The 18,796-nt window shown below is 35.0% G+C and overlaps 1 protein-coding gene across 1 annotated transcript in view; it reads left to right on the top strand.

Moving 5' to 3' along the window:
- LOC149552104 (P-loop containing nucleoside triphosphate hydrolases superfamily protein) overlaps positions 1 to 18,796 on the top strand; it is a 228,117-nt gene that overhangs the window by 119,044 nt on the left and 90,277 nt on the right. The window contains exon 9 of the mRNA XM_089787572.1: positions 5,195 to 5,326. Within this exon, the coding sequence (XP_089643698.1) occupies positions 5,195 to 5,326 (132 nt within the window). The remainder of the gene's footprint in view (positions 1 to 5,194; positions 5,327 to 18,796) is intronic.

Below are 18,796 nucleotides of genomic sequence, written 5' to 3'. Positions count from 1 at the left end.
TCCTAGAAGAGGATGTATCTCCTCCTATATGTGGCACTAGTAATGCCTCATCCTCTGAGCTTGAATCATCATCGTCCTCGTTCTCAATGTCATCCATTGTGAAATGAAAATCAGTTCCAACATCCCCCTCCATGGCCTGCCTCTCCAATTCAGTGATCTCATTTGGTGAAAACAATGGACCTGGCTCTTGTGCTGTCCAATCAGAATAAAGATCTATCTCTTCCAGAGTAAGTGGACTAGGTAGTGCTGAACTCTGTGCCCTTTGTATGCGCAACTTAAGATTATAGTGCACATAAACAATGTCATTAAGCCTTTTTTGAGTCATCCTGTTTCTTTTCTTTGTTTGGATGGACTCAAACAAGCTGCAATTGTGCTCACAATGGGATGAGCTACAAGGTTGGCATAGGACTCTGAGAACAAAATTCTTTAAATTGGGGGTATTGCCACCCCAACGTGCCCACCAAGCATCTACAAAACAAAATATAAAAAGTTATGAAGCAATGAAAAAAGATAATAAAAAACACAACTTATCAATTTGCAAAAGTTTTAAAGTTTGATGCTTTACCTGGTGCTTGAGTAGATCTTGCTGTCTTTGCTAGCATAGAAGAGAACAAATTACCCCTTGATTCCACATAGACTTGTTGTTCGGTCACAACGAGGTCTCTCTCCGCTTCATTGAATATCATTCTCTCAATGCATTTAGAGAGACCTTCCATGACCTCTTCGTTAGGATCTGAGTAGGAATCATTAGCCCTAAAACAAATAGAAAATGATATCAAGTCTTACTACACAACCTTAAAAAATAAAGTAAAATAAAGTCTTAGTAAAATCTTAAGTTCAAGGACAATCATAGTACTTGAATTTGGACTTGAGGAAGTAGCCTACTGCATGAATGGGTTGGTGGAGCATATTGTTCCACCTATTAATTATTTCTCAAATGGGGTCAAATCTGAGTCTGTCCCCATGATAGTAATTTCTAACAACCTCTTTGGCCCTATCCATGGCCTCATAAAGACCTCCCATTGGGGATTATTGCCCATCACATATGCGCAAGACTCTAACCAGGGGCATAGACATCTACATTTGAAATTTGAAAAATACAAATTAGTTAGTAACATAGTAAGTTATGAATTATTAATGAAACTTGAATCAACTAAAAATATAATGTTTTGATTCTTGAAGTTACCTCCACAATCTCCTTAGCCTTTGCAAAAAAACTATCATCAAAGACTATCCATGCCACAGCCTCTCCTTCGTGCTTCTTTGAGTAAGATGAAGCAACCCAATCAGCACACACAAACATTTGTTTTAGAGCCAATATGTGTTCGAGAATATTTTGCAACATCAAAAACATCATTGCAAACCTTGTCATAGCGGGTCTCACCAAATCTTTGTCTTTAGTGGTCTTCCTCATCAAATTGAGAACCCATGGGTGATTATAGATATATTTCGTGACTTGCCTAGCATGTTCCACAACTATACTCACCCAATTAAGTTTTCCTATGTCCTCCAAAAGAAGGTCAAGGACATGTGCTGCACGAGGTGACCAAAAAAGTGTGGGATGCCTCTCTTGGAGGATTCTACCTAAAAGATTAGTAAAAAACCAATAATTAGTTACAAACTTTCCATATTTACATCAAATCTAAATTGAATAATACCATAGCATTACATTCATGATTTATATTGAACATAAAAAATTAAATTTACCAGCTGTCACATATGCTGTTGCATTATGTGTGATTATTTGCACCACATTCTCTACTCCCACCTCCATGACAACATTCTCCAATATTAAAGCCAATGTATGTGCATTTTTCACTTTGTTGGTGGCGTCAACAGATTTCCAAAACACCACATCATCTTTGCAAGCAACCAAGGAATAAATGATGGTTCTACTTCTTCCATCTATCTACCCATTAGATAAAATGGTGCAGCCATACTTCTTCCACTCTTTCTTTTGGTCTTTTATCAATACTCTTTCGCTACCAACCTCATGGTCAAGCAAGCTACAAAATTTAGGTGTAATAAAGTGTTAGTAAAAAATAGGAAATGAGAATTAAGATTTAAAACATAACAACGAACTGAAGTGAATCACAATTATTTACAATTACTAAATAATAAAATACTAACCTTCCACTCATATCCTTGCGAGTAGGCAGCTTTTACCATTTGCTGGATATTGAAATTGCATTCACCAAATTCAACCAATAGGGACTATCAGCCGCATGCATTGAGATATTGTTGAAAAACCAATAATTAGCCGCTGCAATATCAGTTTGCTCATGCACCTTCTTGAACCATCCACTGCCCTCTAATGATGGCTTTGATCCAGCTGTGTTCCTGGGCACAAAATAACTCCCTATCCCTGATGCAGATGGTGATGAAGAACTAGGAAATGTAGAAGAAATGGAACCGGCAAAAGAGGCATTTTGTTTGCGGATCCGTGGGCCACAAAGAGATCCTAGCATGTTCTCAAGTGCTTCTTCTTCTTTTTCTTGCATATCAAAAGGAGCTCCTTGAGATTTAGCTATGGCTACCCTCATAGCTAATTTCGCCCTCTCCCTATTCAATTTTTTCTCTTCAGCAGCTGCAAGTAGGTCATTGATGAATCTTTTTTCTTCTTCAACTACCTTAAAACAAGGATTTGAATCATGTTTCTTTATGCTTGCAAGGTGGTATTTGAAGCGGTTTATGCCTCCAGAAATTAGTCTCTCACATGGAATGCATATAACCTTCCCAACATCATTTGGAGTTTCATAGGCATACCGCCATGCCTTATCTCTTGCATTTTTAGGCTGAGTGCCTATATATCCAGATGGGCATGGTAATTGTGGTTACTCTTCTTGTGGGTTTGTCATGTTTCTTTAATGCTTGACCGCTGTCCTACACATAAATTTATAGAAAAATGAATAATCAAAGTTAGAATAACTAGGGTTTGTTTTTAGAAAATTTTACATATTCTTCAAATTTTTTTTGTGAAACATAGAGTTGAATGGCTTTCAAATGATTCAAACATAGAGTTAAAATGCTTTTAAATGATTTGAAAGCATTTACAAACAATAACAAAAACAATAGAACATTTGTTAAAACTATAAAAAGTTTCAAACTATGATAAAAGGAACATACCTAGAAAGAGATTTGTCTTCTAAAATTGGTTAGAATCTTCTAAAATCCACTCAAATCCACCTTGAATCACTTGCAATCAGCTAAGAATGCCTCCAAACCTTCTTCTCTCCACACCTCAAGGCTCTAGAGAACACAAATGCAACAAACTATGAAAAAAAAAGAGTTTTTGCGCTATTAAGCCATCACAGCCTGCGGGCTACATGAATTGCGAGTTTTTCCTTAAAACTCACCAATTAATCAGCGTTTCAGGCAAGTTTTTAAAGCTGCAAGTTAAATGGTGAAAAACTCGTTGAGCTTAAAAACTCAGCGAGTGTTCCAACTATGCCTCTATCCACAATAATTAGCCTACGAGGATCACAATAATAAGCCTACGAGGATCACAATAATAGGCTAAGCCTTGAAACTCTGATACTGACAAAAAAGGGGACATTACAAGAAGGAATACCATCAATAAATTTTGTGGATTCCAATTGTAATCAGATCAGATAAAGTCAAATCCTATTTCCTTTTCTTTTTACAAATTCCCTTATTGATCACCATTGAATGTATTATTGTATTCTCTTGAGAAAAGATTACTTTTCAGATCTGCCAAATTGCTGATGACTTCATTTTGTTTTCTGAGATAACCTTCTGTAAAAGGTTGCCCAAATCTCTAAAATCCCTTGTCAATTTCCCCTTATTAGCTAGTTTTAAAGGTTTGACATTTTGACAAACACTTACATACAAGTGTCTGACAACAGATTTCTGAGCTCATAACGGTTGGTTTTGTTGCTTGCTCAGCAGGATATGAAATCTACAATAGACAAACTTTTGGCTAAAATATGGAATCATTTAGAACTGCAATGAGTCACTAGTTTAAGGAATCAAGGTAATTATTGAACACCTCAATTGTAAAGCTGACATTGAACTGATATTATATTTTAGAGATTCACAGAGATCATTAACATACTCCTGCCATGATACCATACAAAATATAAGTTTCAGAACATCTCTTCCTTGTGTAAATGTGCTGCTATATTGTGCAGATTAGGAAACATAAAATATCGAGGTTTGATTGTTTTCCGAACAATATACTGATAATCCAGTCACCTGAAATAGAGAATTCTATGTTTTATTCATGATCTGCATGTACAAAGTCACTGTGACTGTATTACCACTGGACAAACCAATCCATAAGGGAAAAATGTAAGGTTTGATACTTCAACAAGTTTGCAAAGCTATTGGCAAAACGTTCCTGATATATGCCGACTCTGATACCATTATAATGCCCCCCTAGGATTTTATTTGTTTTAATGAGTATTTAAACCAACAATTTGGCGGCAATTGATTTCAAATTAACTGGCACCTGATACTGAAATTCATATAATATTTAGCTGTAGCATAAATTATGAAATTAGATACAAATGTTGCACTTAAATCTCAGTAGAACAACAACAGAATATCCAATCGTAGTCACAAAACTACAATCAGATTGGATAGACAGAAATATGAATTTGAAGCACAAGTGGTATCTCCAATAGACAATGGGTTTCTGCCCACTGCCTCCAATCTTTAGGGTTTCTGTCCCCAAACCTGCTGAAAGCCAAAGCTTCACAAAATTTTCCAAGAGAACAAAATGAAACATATACCAAGCATGATTAGAATGAGCCTCTCACTGTTCTTTTAAAACACAACCTTGTGACTTCATTTCAGTTTTGCCTGTTTCTTCATATTCATTTTTCTGTCCCTTCATTAAGTTCCCTTTTGAAAATAAAAAATGACTATTAATTTTCATTAAGCTCCAAATAAGCCATTTTAATACTTTATGAAGTTGTCATTTAATTTTTTAATGTCGTCAAAAAGGGACATTAGAAAGGTCATTAATGTGTTATTGGTATTATTGTGCTTTGTAATTTCATGCATCAATTAAACTATGGAAGATAAGAAATTTTACTTTGTGGGCCACTTTAGCAATTACCTGGAAAATTATCAATATGATATTTATAATGTTGTCCTTTGTAATTTCATGCATCACTTTTACTTCATTTAAAGTGGTTAATTGTTTTAAAAGTTGAATTCTTGCATGCAGGGTGTTCCTCTGTTATATGTTCCACTTGAGGTGGTGATGTCAAAGTACTATGGTGAGAGTGAGCGGCTGTTGGGTTCTATATTTAATCTTGCAAATGAGCTTCCTTATGGTGCCATCATATTCCTAGATGAGGTATTTGGCATAAAACTTGCTATGTAGATGATGAGAGACATCTCTCGAAGTTGTTCAAAACGTACAATAATGGAAAGTCTTTGTTTTGTACTTGCTTTTGCCTTTATTTTTTCATCCAAGAAGAAATTCAGGCTTGATATTTTGTTGATGTAAAATATGATAATAAATTGTCTCTAGACTCGAACTGTACTTGATTGCCTGGTAGAGTTTCAGAGAAAGTTATTTTTTGTTTTGTTATACCTATGTCTCTGTTTGCCTCTATCTTTACCCTTTGTTTCATCTCTGCTCCTAATTTTCAAATTTCAAACAGACCAATTTGCCATGGCAGACATTCTTAAATGCACTATTAATTCAATAGGAACACAAGTGATGGCCTCATTATTAATCCTTTCTCTTACTCAAAAATTCAAAATATGAAAGGGTGGACATTATCATATCGTAGTATTAAATGTGGGGGCATGGAGCAGTACAAGGGGCAGCAATTTAGCAGCAAATTCAAAAGATGGGCAGACATATATGCTCTTGATCCTATGCCTCGTACCAACAAGATTTCAGCCCCTAAAAAACTTTATTGTGAATAAAACATAAGCAGTTGAGCAGGTCTCAAAATCGCATAATCTGCCCTGTGAGTTGCATTGTAATGCCAAAAAATGAAATACCAAATACTTAAAGAACTTGATAAATATTTTTAACATGTTGCCACACCAATAAATCTCACACACACACACACACACAATAATATATATCTATACACACACACATATCTGTGCATGTGTATATGTATGTATGTATGATTGTAACACACACATGTATGCATGTGTGTATGTATGTCTATGCATGCACACACCCACACATAAAATGTAAAAAAATAATAATATAAGTTGAACATAAAATCAATTTGGAATGTGAACTTGCTGGTCATTTTCTTATATTTGTAAAAAAAACAATTTCTAATAAATGATAAGGTCAGGATATGATCATAATACCTTTGATTTTGAAGTTTGTGAAGGATCATACAATGAACAAAGTATTTCTTCAATTGACGAGGAATTTTTATTAATTCTAAAAGACTGATCAGTCATCAAGCTTCCAAAATGTGAAATTGAAAGAAAGTAAACATACTAAATTATATTGTTAACAAATAACTTTAGTCTTAAGGATACATATTCACTTATTATAATTTAAGAATTTGATGGTATTGTGAGAATGACCAGCAAACCTCTGATTAAATGATACAAGTCTGCCAAGGCAACTTAGTCTTGTTGAAGGATGTAGTTTAGGCTCCCATAAGATATTCTAATTTTATAATTGAATTATTTGTGTATTGTTTGACCTTGGCTACTTATTTTTACGTTGAAGGCCTTGCATGTTTTACTTATGTCCTCAGTTGCTACATAACATGCTTCTGTGCTGTACAATGACCCTTGCTTATTGCACAATAGTTTTTAGTTGTTGTGTAGTAGTTTCAATTGCCACACAAGAAGTTAGTTTCAAACAGTGCAAAGTTATAGCTTCTTGATGTTTTTTTGAGAAACTCCAGTTATTTCAATTGTGGTGGTTTTTGGCTTAAGCTGAACTTCAAAGAACACTTGTTTAAGTTTGGTTTGCAAACAATTTTGTATGAGCTAAGAATATGGCTGCGATCCCCTGGGCAATTTTTTGATCTTTTTTTTGTGGAGAAGTTTATATGTTAATTGTGGACCACCGACGACTCTTTTGTTTATTAAAGCAAAATATAAACAACAATCTAAGAACAAGCTCATGAATAAGGTTGCTTTGAAGTTACAAATTCTGCCAGCTTACATCAACCAAAAGCCATCATTGTATAACAGGGCTTTGAAGTGAGTATTTCAGGAAAACTTGGGGCCAAGTTATTTTGTGTCGCTTGAGACTCATGAACTATTTTGATTTATGAGTACTATTATATCATGAGCCATAATCGACATCAATGCATGTGTGGTTCATTAAAATACACATGAATCTATAATAATTGAGATCAATATTATAGATGGATAAAAATATTAATCAATATGTAATTGATCAATATACAATTAATATTATTATTAGAAATAATAATGATTAATTAGTTGATAGTTAATTTATGAAATTAATTAATAAAATATTATTATGAATATTTAATATTATTTATAATAATCCAATTAATAATATCCAATATTATTTGTAATAATATAATATTCCTAGTAATATCATATTGATTGGCATTTGGTGTGGATATCATAATATTGATATGAAAGGCATGGAATTAGTCATATTGTCAAACCACATCAAAATGTTTACCATCGAAGTGACAATCTAAAATAATCAAAACAACAATATGGAACTAGAGTTAATAGCAATAACAAAAACCATACAAATCAGCAATCTAGGTAATTAGCAATCAAAACATAATACTCAATAATTAAACCGTTAACAAAGGATGTAGGTTTGTGATCAGAAAAAAATAGAGACAAATAATTAAATTGAAAGGATGTAATGTCCCCTTTTTGGGACATTACAAACCCTAAGTCCAATCCAAAAAATATTAATTTTGGCTTAAGGGAGCTTAATGCAAATTTAGAAAATGGTCAAATTAATAATATAAAGTGGCTTAAAGGTAACAAAGAAGAATAAGACGAAATGACAAAAGGCAATTCAAGAGTCACTGTTGAGCATTAAAGAGGGAATCTCATTCACTTTCAGCTATGCTTGGACTTGAGACTTATTTTATGGTGTTTCTTTAGAGAACTTTGGGATGCTGCTATCTTTCTCTTGTTGAGGATCTTGAGAACGGAAACCTTTGGGCTCTTCTTGGGTGGATTGGACATAGCCTCGATTCATCTTTGTGGTGGATCTATAACGAAATTCACACTTGGGATTACAGGTGCATTTATTGTTATTTCCAATCCAACTATATTTTCTGTATTTAAGATTGGACTTGAGATCTGGTTACTTTATTGCTAATGTATAATGCAATAACATATTCTGAGGCATTTTAATGAGAATATTTTGGTTTATGTTGCTTGGTTATATTGCGTAACTTATCTATTATATTCTGAAAATTGTTTGTGAGAAAAACTAGAGGTAATATCACACTGGGATATTCTAGTGGTATTAGAGCTAAAGGTCCTACCATCCTATGGAATTTATTCAGAAATAAACTTGCAGAAAAATGATATTCACAAGGGTTTTATGAGAGCTGATGTATCTTGTTGTCCTGTGAGGTTTGATATTCACAAGGGTTTTATTAGAGCTGACGTATCTTGTTGTACTGTGAGGCTTAAAAGTAACAGAGGATTTTTTATTAAATTCTTGAAGCTTGTGGAGTAAGAAATTATAAATCTTTGTTGGTGAAATATTGGGAAAAATTCCAAGGAAATTATATTTTGTTGTGAGGTAAGATTGTAAAAGATTACAGAAATATGACTTGACCGAACTCTAGTAAGTTGGAAATCATTTGCAAATCAACTAAGAAAGTTATGTCTTTGAGAAGATCGTAAGCACAGAGCAACCATTAAATCATTCCGACAGAAATTCATTAGTGTCTAATTTCTACAAGAGTAGACTCTTCTCCGAAAGAAGTAACATTGAGGGAAAACATTTATTTTGTGGTAGCCGAATAAAGACAAATAAACTATAGATAGGGAACAATTATTCCCATTGCACTATCATTCCTACGATGGTGTTCACAAATAGAGGTGTGTGAATCTTTTTCCTAGATGTAATATTTCTAGCATGTTGTTTCATATTCTAGTGTTCTTGAGGAAAATGCTCCGAGGAAATGATTCTTGAAAATGGTTTGTAAAAGGAGGAACTTTTGAGCTACTGCAACAATTGGTTGATATTTTGGGGATTATATTTGGATAACAACTTTGGTTGCATGGAGAAATATTTTCATCAGGAGCCTTTTGCTGCGATTGTTTGTGGAGATTAATCCTTCGCAACTATTAATTCGTTGGTGGGTTCTAGAGTACTTAAGCTCATGACATTTTATTAATTAACTAATAACCCCCTCCCTAATAAATTTCATTTCACCAAACTATAGTTAGGCTTTAATTTTTAGTGAGAAGCATTTAATATTTTGATCGGGTATATATCTTTGAGAAGCCATTTTTCTAGTTGGAAGTGGCATGAACGGGTATAGCGACGGAAAAATGTCATTTCCTCTTCTTGCAAATGTTACATAGCTAGCTAGTTGGAAGCTTGAAGTTTGAAGCACATTTCTTAGAATTATTAAATATCTATTGAAGTTTTATTGAATTTCTACCATTGCAGTCTTCACCACATTGGATGTAAGAGCTTACAAACAACAGTCTTATCATGACTAACTTTGGGTCTCAATGGGAATGAAGATAGGAGCTATGCAAGTCGCCCACTGAACCTGGAGCCACGGTCGCACATATCGATGAATGCTTTGTGTAGAAATTATCGTGAGTAATTTTGGGCTCTTTCCAGACATATGACATTAAATTGAGATCGGACTCACTAGTGCACTGTGACTATAGTTGCGTATTGGTTTATAAGCTACCGTATGAATTGAAACATGCATTCATGAATATTTGGAAAGCACACGACATAGTTAGTCAGACGGACCTCATCAAAGTTTTGAAAGCTGTAGATACATTAGGAAAGAAATTTGCAAGCTAGCTTCAATGCGAATATGTGATGCAAATATCCTACAGGAATACTAATTGGTTTTGCCGTAAAATTCAATCAGCACTGGTAGAGGGGAAAAATTCTGTTGGGACTATGTTTGTGGGGATGAACAGATTTTAATCATCCTTGACATTTGTTGTGATAACCGTTCATATTTGTGGCTTTGAATAGAGAAACTAGAGAGCAAAGACAATAGAAAGTGGCTTCATTATTTTGGAAAAGAAATACAATGAGTGTGGTCCTTTGGAGATGCAGAGAGAATATTTGAGTTCGATAGATATTCGTATGATGAGTTGGGTAGAATAGCAAGTCACAATAGAGAATTGTATAGGAAGTAGATGAGACCGATATACTATTCGAGAAATGTCGTAAAGGATAGAAGGTGTCGTGTGAGCTGCTTGGTGGTTCTCATTCAGTAACGATAGTGTTTTTGGCCAAATTTTGTATCAATTCAAGTCCCTGCAATGCTCTCACATGCCATCAAGCCAACAAAAAGAGAGTTACACTAACAAAATGGGGTATTGGCTATTCTTGAGAATGGAGTTGTCGCTTCTTAGGTAGAAGTATTTCACATGAATTGTTACCTTTAGAGGAATATTTCTAATGGGCAAATATCTTATCAAAACTATGTTCATGTGAAATCATTTGTAACAAAAATTGGTGCAAGTGGAAACTAGACGACCTCCTGCTAGTTTGACTCCTCTGATATTTTGAAGTATCTTGGGATTCTGCAGATTGGAGACGATTGGAAACATACCATTTTTTTAGGAGATTTGAATGCAATGAATGACTTGATATCTGAATATTGGAGTCTTGAAGATTTCCATATTTTTTTCATAATTACGAAAGTTTGCCCAAAATAGGCATATTACAGGTGTTCGAAGGAGTTCTGGAGTTCAATAGGAGTTATGGGAAGGTTATGAATTTGCGGAAAGGACATGACCAAGAAGAAGCGTTTGAGGAGGTTTAAGAAGAAAGTTGGACAAGCCATAAGCATAGAAGAATGGTGATAGTAGTTGGACATCCTCCAAGTTTAGTTGTGGTTGTAGGTTGCATGCCGCGTTGGTTAAAAAAGACTTTGTGGGGGAGTTGAATCTCCATCAGAGAGCGTGGGAAGCCGACAGAGTGAATAGGAATAAATACATGAAGACTATTGGGAGGTGTTGAGAGAAGCATTTGATGGTGTCACAGGATGAACAAACAATTGTAATCACAACACAAGCTAGTGGTGGGAAGGGAGTCACTATTAAAATCTGGGTAACAATATTCTGAAGTCATAAATCCATCCATTGGAGTGCAAACCTATTGGTGTTATCTGAGACAGATTGATTTATGCAACTAGGCTGTGAAACAAGACTGATGAAACAGGGTAGAAAATTATAGTGGAAGTGTTAGCCCAATGGAACACTTGAAAAGAAATCTCCTCTTCAAAGAGCTCATTCAGACTTATAATAATGAGCATTTAAAAGACTAGCAAGATGAAAAGTTAATAGGGAATAAATTCATGCAAACAACAGGGGCACCTCTTGACTGTGGTAGCAGTTTTAAATTGGCATCAAATGACATAGTAGAATTGATCAAAGTATTCTATCAAATAGGAAGCCAACTTGGGTTGGAATTTATAAATAAGGAACATGTTCTTGGCACATTAATTCACTTAGAAGATGTTTGACCATGGTAGGGCAATCAACCTCTCATTTATTGCAGATTTCCCTTGCTCTTGTAGTGAGTGTATTAAGTCCAAACAAATGGTTGGAGCATTCAAAGAATGAGATAGGTTTGTTAGTTACTTCTTGTTTGATGGAGGTTATTGTTACTAAAATTTTGCACACATGTAGAATTTTAAGAATGGAGACAAAGAAAGTACATGAATGCCATTCATTTCTCAAGAATGTCTTTGTATTATTCATCAAAAGATAATTTCAAATGATATTTACAACTGATAGAATGAAATTAAATGCTGAAAGTAAATTTCTCTCACACAATTGGCTATGAGAGTAGCTTTCAGATCTACTAGTATGTATCTCTATTCTACGAAAGTGCATAAACATGAAAGAAAGAGCATAGAATGAGATGCATTTAGGGCACCAGTCATTGCCTGTAATGACTGGTCGTATCCTGCTGCTCCAATTCCGCTTGCCTGCTGCCCCGAATTGTATTTCCTCCAAGTCTTCGAGTCCTGCACACAAAGAAGATGGTTAGATCCAATGGATCTAAGCAATGAAAGAGACACCTCACCTCTTACACAAACATTCTATGCTGTTGTCATGACATGTACTCACATAAAACAGAAACATATACCAGCAAGAGGCAATTATCATTATATCAAGTTTTTATTGCTAATACGTTTGCTTCCTGAGTAGAATCTTATCTCTAATAGGTACGCGGATATAACCATAGGCTCCTATGAGGGCTATTGAGCCCGACGTGCCTATTAGAAATAAAACTGAAATAGGTGATCAGAAGATTGAACAAGCGAAGAAATAATGAATGCTGTAGTAAGAAATGCATATCAGTAAAAGTATAACAGCAGGCAGATTTTACCATTTAGAAGGGAAAAGAACATAGCTGAGCAATGGTGAAAGGCCTCAACAAGAAGCAAACAACTATTCAAATGCTTTGGGTATGACAAAAGAGATGGAAATTTGATGCAGCATGAGTAACAAGAATGGAATGTGAAATAAAGTTCAGCAATTGAGGAGAAACAACATAAGTGGTTTAATATAGAGGTCAGAAACAATTAATTTCTCACATGAAGTTATGTCACCAGCATGAAGGATGGGCCCATTTCCAAGGCCATAATAGTGCTATTTTCTGCAGAAAAATGATACTGAATAATGTGTAAGAATATTTTCAAAGAAGTTTTGCAGACAAAAAAAAGAAAAAAAAGAAGAAAAAAACATCATGCTCAACCAAATAGTGAAGCAGAACCCATGAAATATGCCTAGAACCTAGTTTTATAAGCATACAGGAGGAATAATATGAGCCCAATTCCAGTTACAAGAGGATGATAGAATCTCAAAGAAGGGAGCTGCTACAGGAGGTCATGAGGAATGGAAATCATGTAGCTAATTGATTTGCTACAGCCGTGTTGCCCATATGAATGCAAGTATACAATAGTAATATTGAGGGTTTGAGCTGAATCAAGTGAATCAAGGGAAATCAAATATTTCATTCCAACTTGCAACAATAAAGGAAGAGAGCTCATGTATAGAAATGTTGTTATCAACTACAGTTTTGGCTTTATAATGCAGCAGAAACTAAGCAAATAAGAATCTTCACAGGTTTGATGGCAAGAAGTAAACTGAAAATCTAAAAGGATTATGCACAGAGAAGAGTATTTTTCTGATTGGTAAAAGAATTTAGCCTAATCCCTCTTTTTCATTCATAGCAGCTCACAGTTTTAAGGAAAAAACCTCCAGAAAATGTTGAAGCCGAATGCAATAAATAGTCCAAAAAACAAGTTGCTATTACCCGACAAATTGAAATCTCCAGCAAGCATAAACATATTCTGCAATTCATGCATGAATGGGAAAGAGAAGTATTTTTCTTGCTTACACAATTTGAAGGAAATTGCATGTAAACTGCAGAGATTAAAATCCTTACAAATGGTGCCAAACGTAACTCCAAAAAGTCGAAGAAATGGTCATACACAAATCTTGAACTCACGGCATATTAGAAGTATAAATTAATATTAAAAGAATAGTTACAACAAAAGATTCAACTCTATAATGGTGCCACGAATGGAGAAAAGAGGAAAAAAGAAAATACCCAGTAGGTGTGCAGCCACGGCCGCAAGATAACCAAGCAAAATTGTATATATCTCCATTTGCACAGGGCAAATCATGACAGTAAAGAAATCTTCAGATTTCTTTTTATTCCAGCGAATATCCAACCGCAACTCTCAGAGTTGATATTTTATAAAAAGAAAATGCTGAAACATGACCAAAAATCCCCGAACAGTTCATTCATGGCGGCTTAGAATAGAAAAATGAGCAAAGAAAGGAGCTAATGACTGCCACGAGTTTCCTCAGAAATACCCAAACAGCAGGCATGCTAGAATCAGAAAAAGCTCTCCAGACTTCGAACAGACACCACATGCAGAAATGAAACGAGAAGCCAAGCCTGAAATGCTTCATAACTTGCAGAAAAATGAGACATGGTGGCTGCAAATGGAATGGAAAGCTTCTTCAAACCCTATACACTCATCTCTCTCTCGAGCTCTCTAGAATATTCAAGTATGAGAAGATGAAATGAACAACTGAGGTTAAGAATGGATTATAAATCTTTCCTCAATCCTTTTACATTGTTTTTTTGGAATCCAAGGACATGTGGTGGGATTAAATTTTTTATTTTGAGAAATTGGCAAAATGCATCGCGAGACATTGTGAAGGGAAAGTGAGTTTAGGATTATTTCCTAAAAGTTTAACATATGATTGTATTTGATAATGAAAGATGGTATTATTAATGATGTTTTATAAATCATTTAATAATCCATTACTTTATGTAGCTTTTAAAGTCTTTCTCAACTTTGAATTACTTTCTTTTCTTTTAAGTGATTTAGGTGCTAAGTGTGACACTTGTCTTAGAAGATAAGGGTTAGACTGAACTATTATTATGTTAGACTTAGCACTCGAGTCAGTCAGAGTCATGAGGAGAATTTTTTGGAGTTTAGCTTGGGGTCAAATTTGGACTTTGACTAGGCAATTTGAGTGTCTTTATGATCAGTTAGAGTGTTTTTTTGGGGAATTCTGAGTGAGTCATTGATGTTATCATCACTTAGTGGGGTTATGAGGCAGTCAATCCTATTTTGGAGCCTTTTTTCCAGAATTCGACCCAATTGGTTGAATTAGCATTGTACTTAATGAGTTTTGCAACTCATTTTAGGGAGTTCTCTCTTATGTAGTTTTGGCTCTTAGTGTTTTTTCTTAATCCTTTGGGCATATTTTTGCATGATTTTGTAAGTCAGTTATGATATTCAAAAACTACCTTGGAGACGATTTTTGATGAGTTTAATCACCTTCTTGCTAATTATGGAGTTGTGCATTAGTGTGATTGGATCAGTCTGTTAGTGAAATTTTTCTTTTCCTTCAATTTTGTCTCACTGTTATGCCTATTCTATAAAGAGTGCAATGTGCAGGTTGTAGATTATGTTACATGAATGTCATAGGTTCATTATTGTGAAAGTTATCTTTTCCTTTACTGGGAAAGTATGCGTTTAAAATTTTCTGCAAAACACTGATGTGCATGCATCACAGAGGCAAGCTGTGTGAATCTATTATTGATTTTTGGGTTTTCAAATGTTAGAGTTTATTTGAATGTCATCAGTTCAAACTTTAGGTGCAATTTCCATAGGTTTCTTTTTTGTTTTCCTTTATCTTTCTATCCCTTTCCCTCAAAGTTTGTGAGTTTTAGTGAAACATCTAATAGGGACTGGCCTAGAAATCGGAGGTCTCACTTCATTTGCATGCCCCACGTAGAAGTGATTCCCATTTTATACTAGGATTACTGAACTCATTCAGTTCAGTATCGGGTGTAAATTTTGGTACTTAACAATTTCAAGGATTTTAGTACCTCAAGAACTTTACAAAGAAGATATAATGGAGGTACTTGAGTTAATGGTTGATACATTTCAAAATCTTGGGGACACCATCAGTTGTCACTTCTCAAGGAGGGTTGCTATACTGAAGTCATTTCCATAAATCAGATTATGTAATCTTAAGCTTGACATGGGATTGTATGGTTTAATACATACCATGTTTCAAAATCAATTAGGCACAATTAGGGAAGAGCACAATGTAGATGTTATTGCAGCCATGGGAAACACTATGGTCATAACAATTAATGAGTGCGATGCTCATTTTCAGCCACTTCTACAAATGTTGATAACAATTTCAAATAGAGAAAAAAAAGGCTTCAAAAGCTGCTTGTAAGTTGGTCAATAAGGTGTTCGAACATTTTGAGCCAAAAATTGAGAAGTATAAACAACAACGGGCTAAAGAAGAACTAAGGGTAAGGGAATTACAGGTTGTAGAATCTCAGAAAATGAGCAAGAATCAAAAGAGGAAAGAACAGATTTCTTTCACTTTCAAACATTTTTGGTCACTTGGTCACACTTGTGAGAGTAACAAGGAGAAAGAGTCGGCTCAAGAAGTGCAGATCAGCATTGAGGAAGTTGAGGATTCGTCAGTCCAACTTCAACAAAATGAGGTGTTAGAAATAGAACATACTGAGGCGGGGCGGGGGGGGGGGCGGGGTTGGGGGTGAATCAGTATTTGACAAACTTTTGCCCACTTATGGATATCATTAACAAACTTATGATTATGCTCAATAAACACAACCATAAAGTAATGTAATACAATACCGTATTTTGTTAACTGGGTAAATTGTGGCCAAGGGAAAACCTTGGTGGGGATGGTACCTACAAAATGATCCACTAATCAAAAGTATCTTGTGAAAGATATTGACCTTGTTAAAAGAGTCTATTATATCCGTATATTGTTTCGGTCCTTATTAGAAGCCTCAACCCTTTTAGGAGTTGTTATTACAATTACACAAAGTATGCAAGATGGGCCCGCTGCCCAAACATACAATAGACAATAATGTTCTTCAATAGAAGAGATAAATACAAAGACCTCTTACTGCTGCTGATATCTTCAATCTCTGATTTGCCTTTGCTGCTCTTCACAAAAGTGATCATATATCCTTATTGCTTTGGTCAAAACATCAGAATTCACATCTCAAAGCAATAGCTTATCAATGTCCTCAACATCCACAAACTTGGCATCTCAAGTTCTATCCTTTATACCAAGTTATTTCAAATTAACCTGTAATGTTGGCCTTCATACCTTTACACGCTTCTCAAAATACAAAATTAACTCTTGGTGACTTAGGGTTAACATCTAGGATGTTGTCCCGACTTAATCAAGTAACTATTGTGAAAAAAAAAATAATTCCTTAATATAAAATATCCAATTCCGTATCTTTTACCTTGTTCTGTTGGCTTGACACTTTGTAAAACAGTAACATCTTTTTTTGTACTGACTGTACAACCTTGCGCTCATAGCTGTAGATGCTTCATACTCTATTCTATCCTTACCTCAATACGCACGTGCTAGAAATGCCTCTGTGAATTGTGCTCATCAAAATAGTTTTTGTGCTGACAGATAAACTCGGTGATACTTACACAATTTTCTAAGTCTTCAACCCAAAACTTTATCCTTAAGATCTACTCACTCAATCCTCATTATATGTTTCCATAAATGACAATTTTACAATATGTAACCTAGCCAAATTGCCAACATGAGGACCATGAGAGGGAACCTGCTATGGATGATGGTAAGAATTGTTCTAGCATCTTATTCGGTGAATTGGAAGTGGTAATTGACAAGCATTTTTATGAGAATGTCTATCTACATGATATGTATAAAAATGAGCATAGACCTCTCCATGAGGATAGACAATTTGAAAACAATGACATGATAGTTGATGAGACCATACAAACGAACATAGAAGGAAATTGTGAAAATGGTGTTTCTGAAAATGAATCTGGTATTCAAAATCTAGAGCAAGATGATGTTACTATAGGGGCTGATTCAAAAGACCAATCAGAAAGTCCATTTCAGAATGATGATTTTGGAGGATATAATTTGGAGGATAAGCTAATAGTATCAAATGAATTAGTAATTGCAGCCTTAGTGCACTTTGACCAAACCCATAGAAACATTGAAGAAGCTATGTGGGAGGTTAATAATGTTGAAAAGGAAAAGGGAATAACAAATGGAATCAATAGTGCATACCTTCACACTCTTAAAAGGGCATTAGAAAGAATGAAATCAGACTACTCGAAGTTGCTCAAAGATAGGGATATAGCTATCAAACATGCTGAAGATAAAGAGGAGATGAGTTATGTCTCCAATTAAGTATGATGCAATACTCTTTACATTAGGCTGAAAATCAGAATTCTACAACGGCCATTCACATAGATGATTGACATGATCATAAAATGATGGATCTCATGCACATTATTGAAGGGATTAGTTCCTTTGGTGAGAATGAGGGTGAACTCCATATGCCCAATTCACCCTATTTGTATGAGGCTCATTATGTTGAGGAAGACCTTAAGGACCAGCAAGAAATGGACAATGAGAACTTTGATTTTTATAACAACAATTATATATCTACACAACGCCATGTGGATATGGATGAATCATGAAACAAGTGAAAATGATTCAGAGACTTCACTAGATGGTGATTATTTCATTGATGGAGATGTTAATTCTACTGTTGATACTTGTGGTGAAGCAAATAATTCAGAGTTGTCTTTAGTGTTTCTAAAGCTTACCTAGAGATTTATCATCAAGTTCTTATGATATAGCAGCTGCCTACTTATTGATTGGTGATTTCATCTTTCCACATACTCCAGTTATCAGTGGCTGCCCTGCTTGGACTATTAGTACATTTTCAGATTTGGTGTGGTGTACAGGGGTTAGTGAGTTGCATGTAGATGAGTGAGAACTACACATGTTGTGATATATTCCATATGAGATGTTTACCCTTTCAGTTCCACAACATATTGGTGATAGCATTATCGTTCTTGATGCTGATCCGAGTTATGATAGTGACATCTCGAATCATGTTGAATTGGTTTCCTTGCACATCGATAATGTGATGGACATCTATTTATTCAGTTTGCTGATTCAGGAGTTTGGGGATTCATTGATCATCTATTTCTACACCTAGGATCATGCTGATAGGTTGGTTTGGGATCCAAGGATCAACACAAGGTGTGCTTTGCATTGTGGGAGGTTTATGATC

Source organism: Cupressus sempervirens, chromosome 6 (genome assembly GCF_028749045.1).
Source record: "Cupressus sempervirens isolate cs-2001-9-10 chromosome 6, ASM2874904v1, whole genome shotgun sequence".
NCBI classification, from domain to species: domain Eukaryota; kingdom Viridiplantae; phylum Streptophyta; class Pinopsida; order Cupressales; family Cupressaceae; genus Cupressus; species Cupressus sempervirens.
Note: the sequence above shows the minus strand (reverse complement) of the source record. Positions and strands in the feature narration are given on the sequence as shown.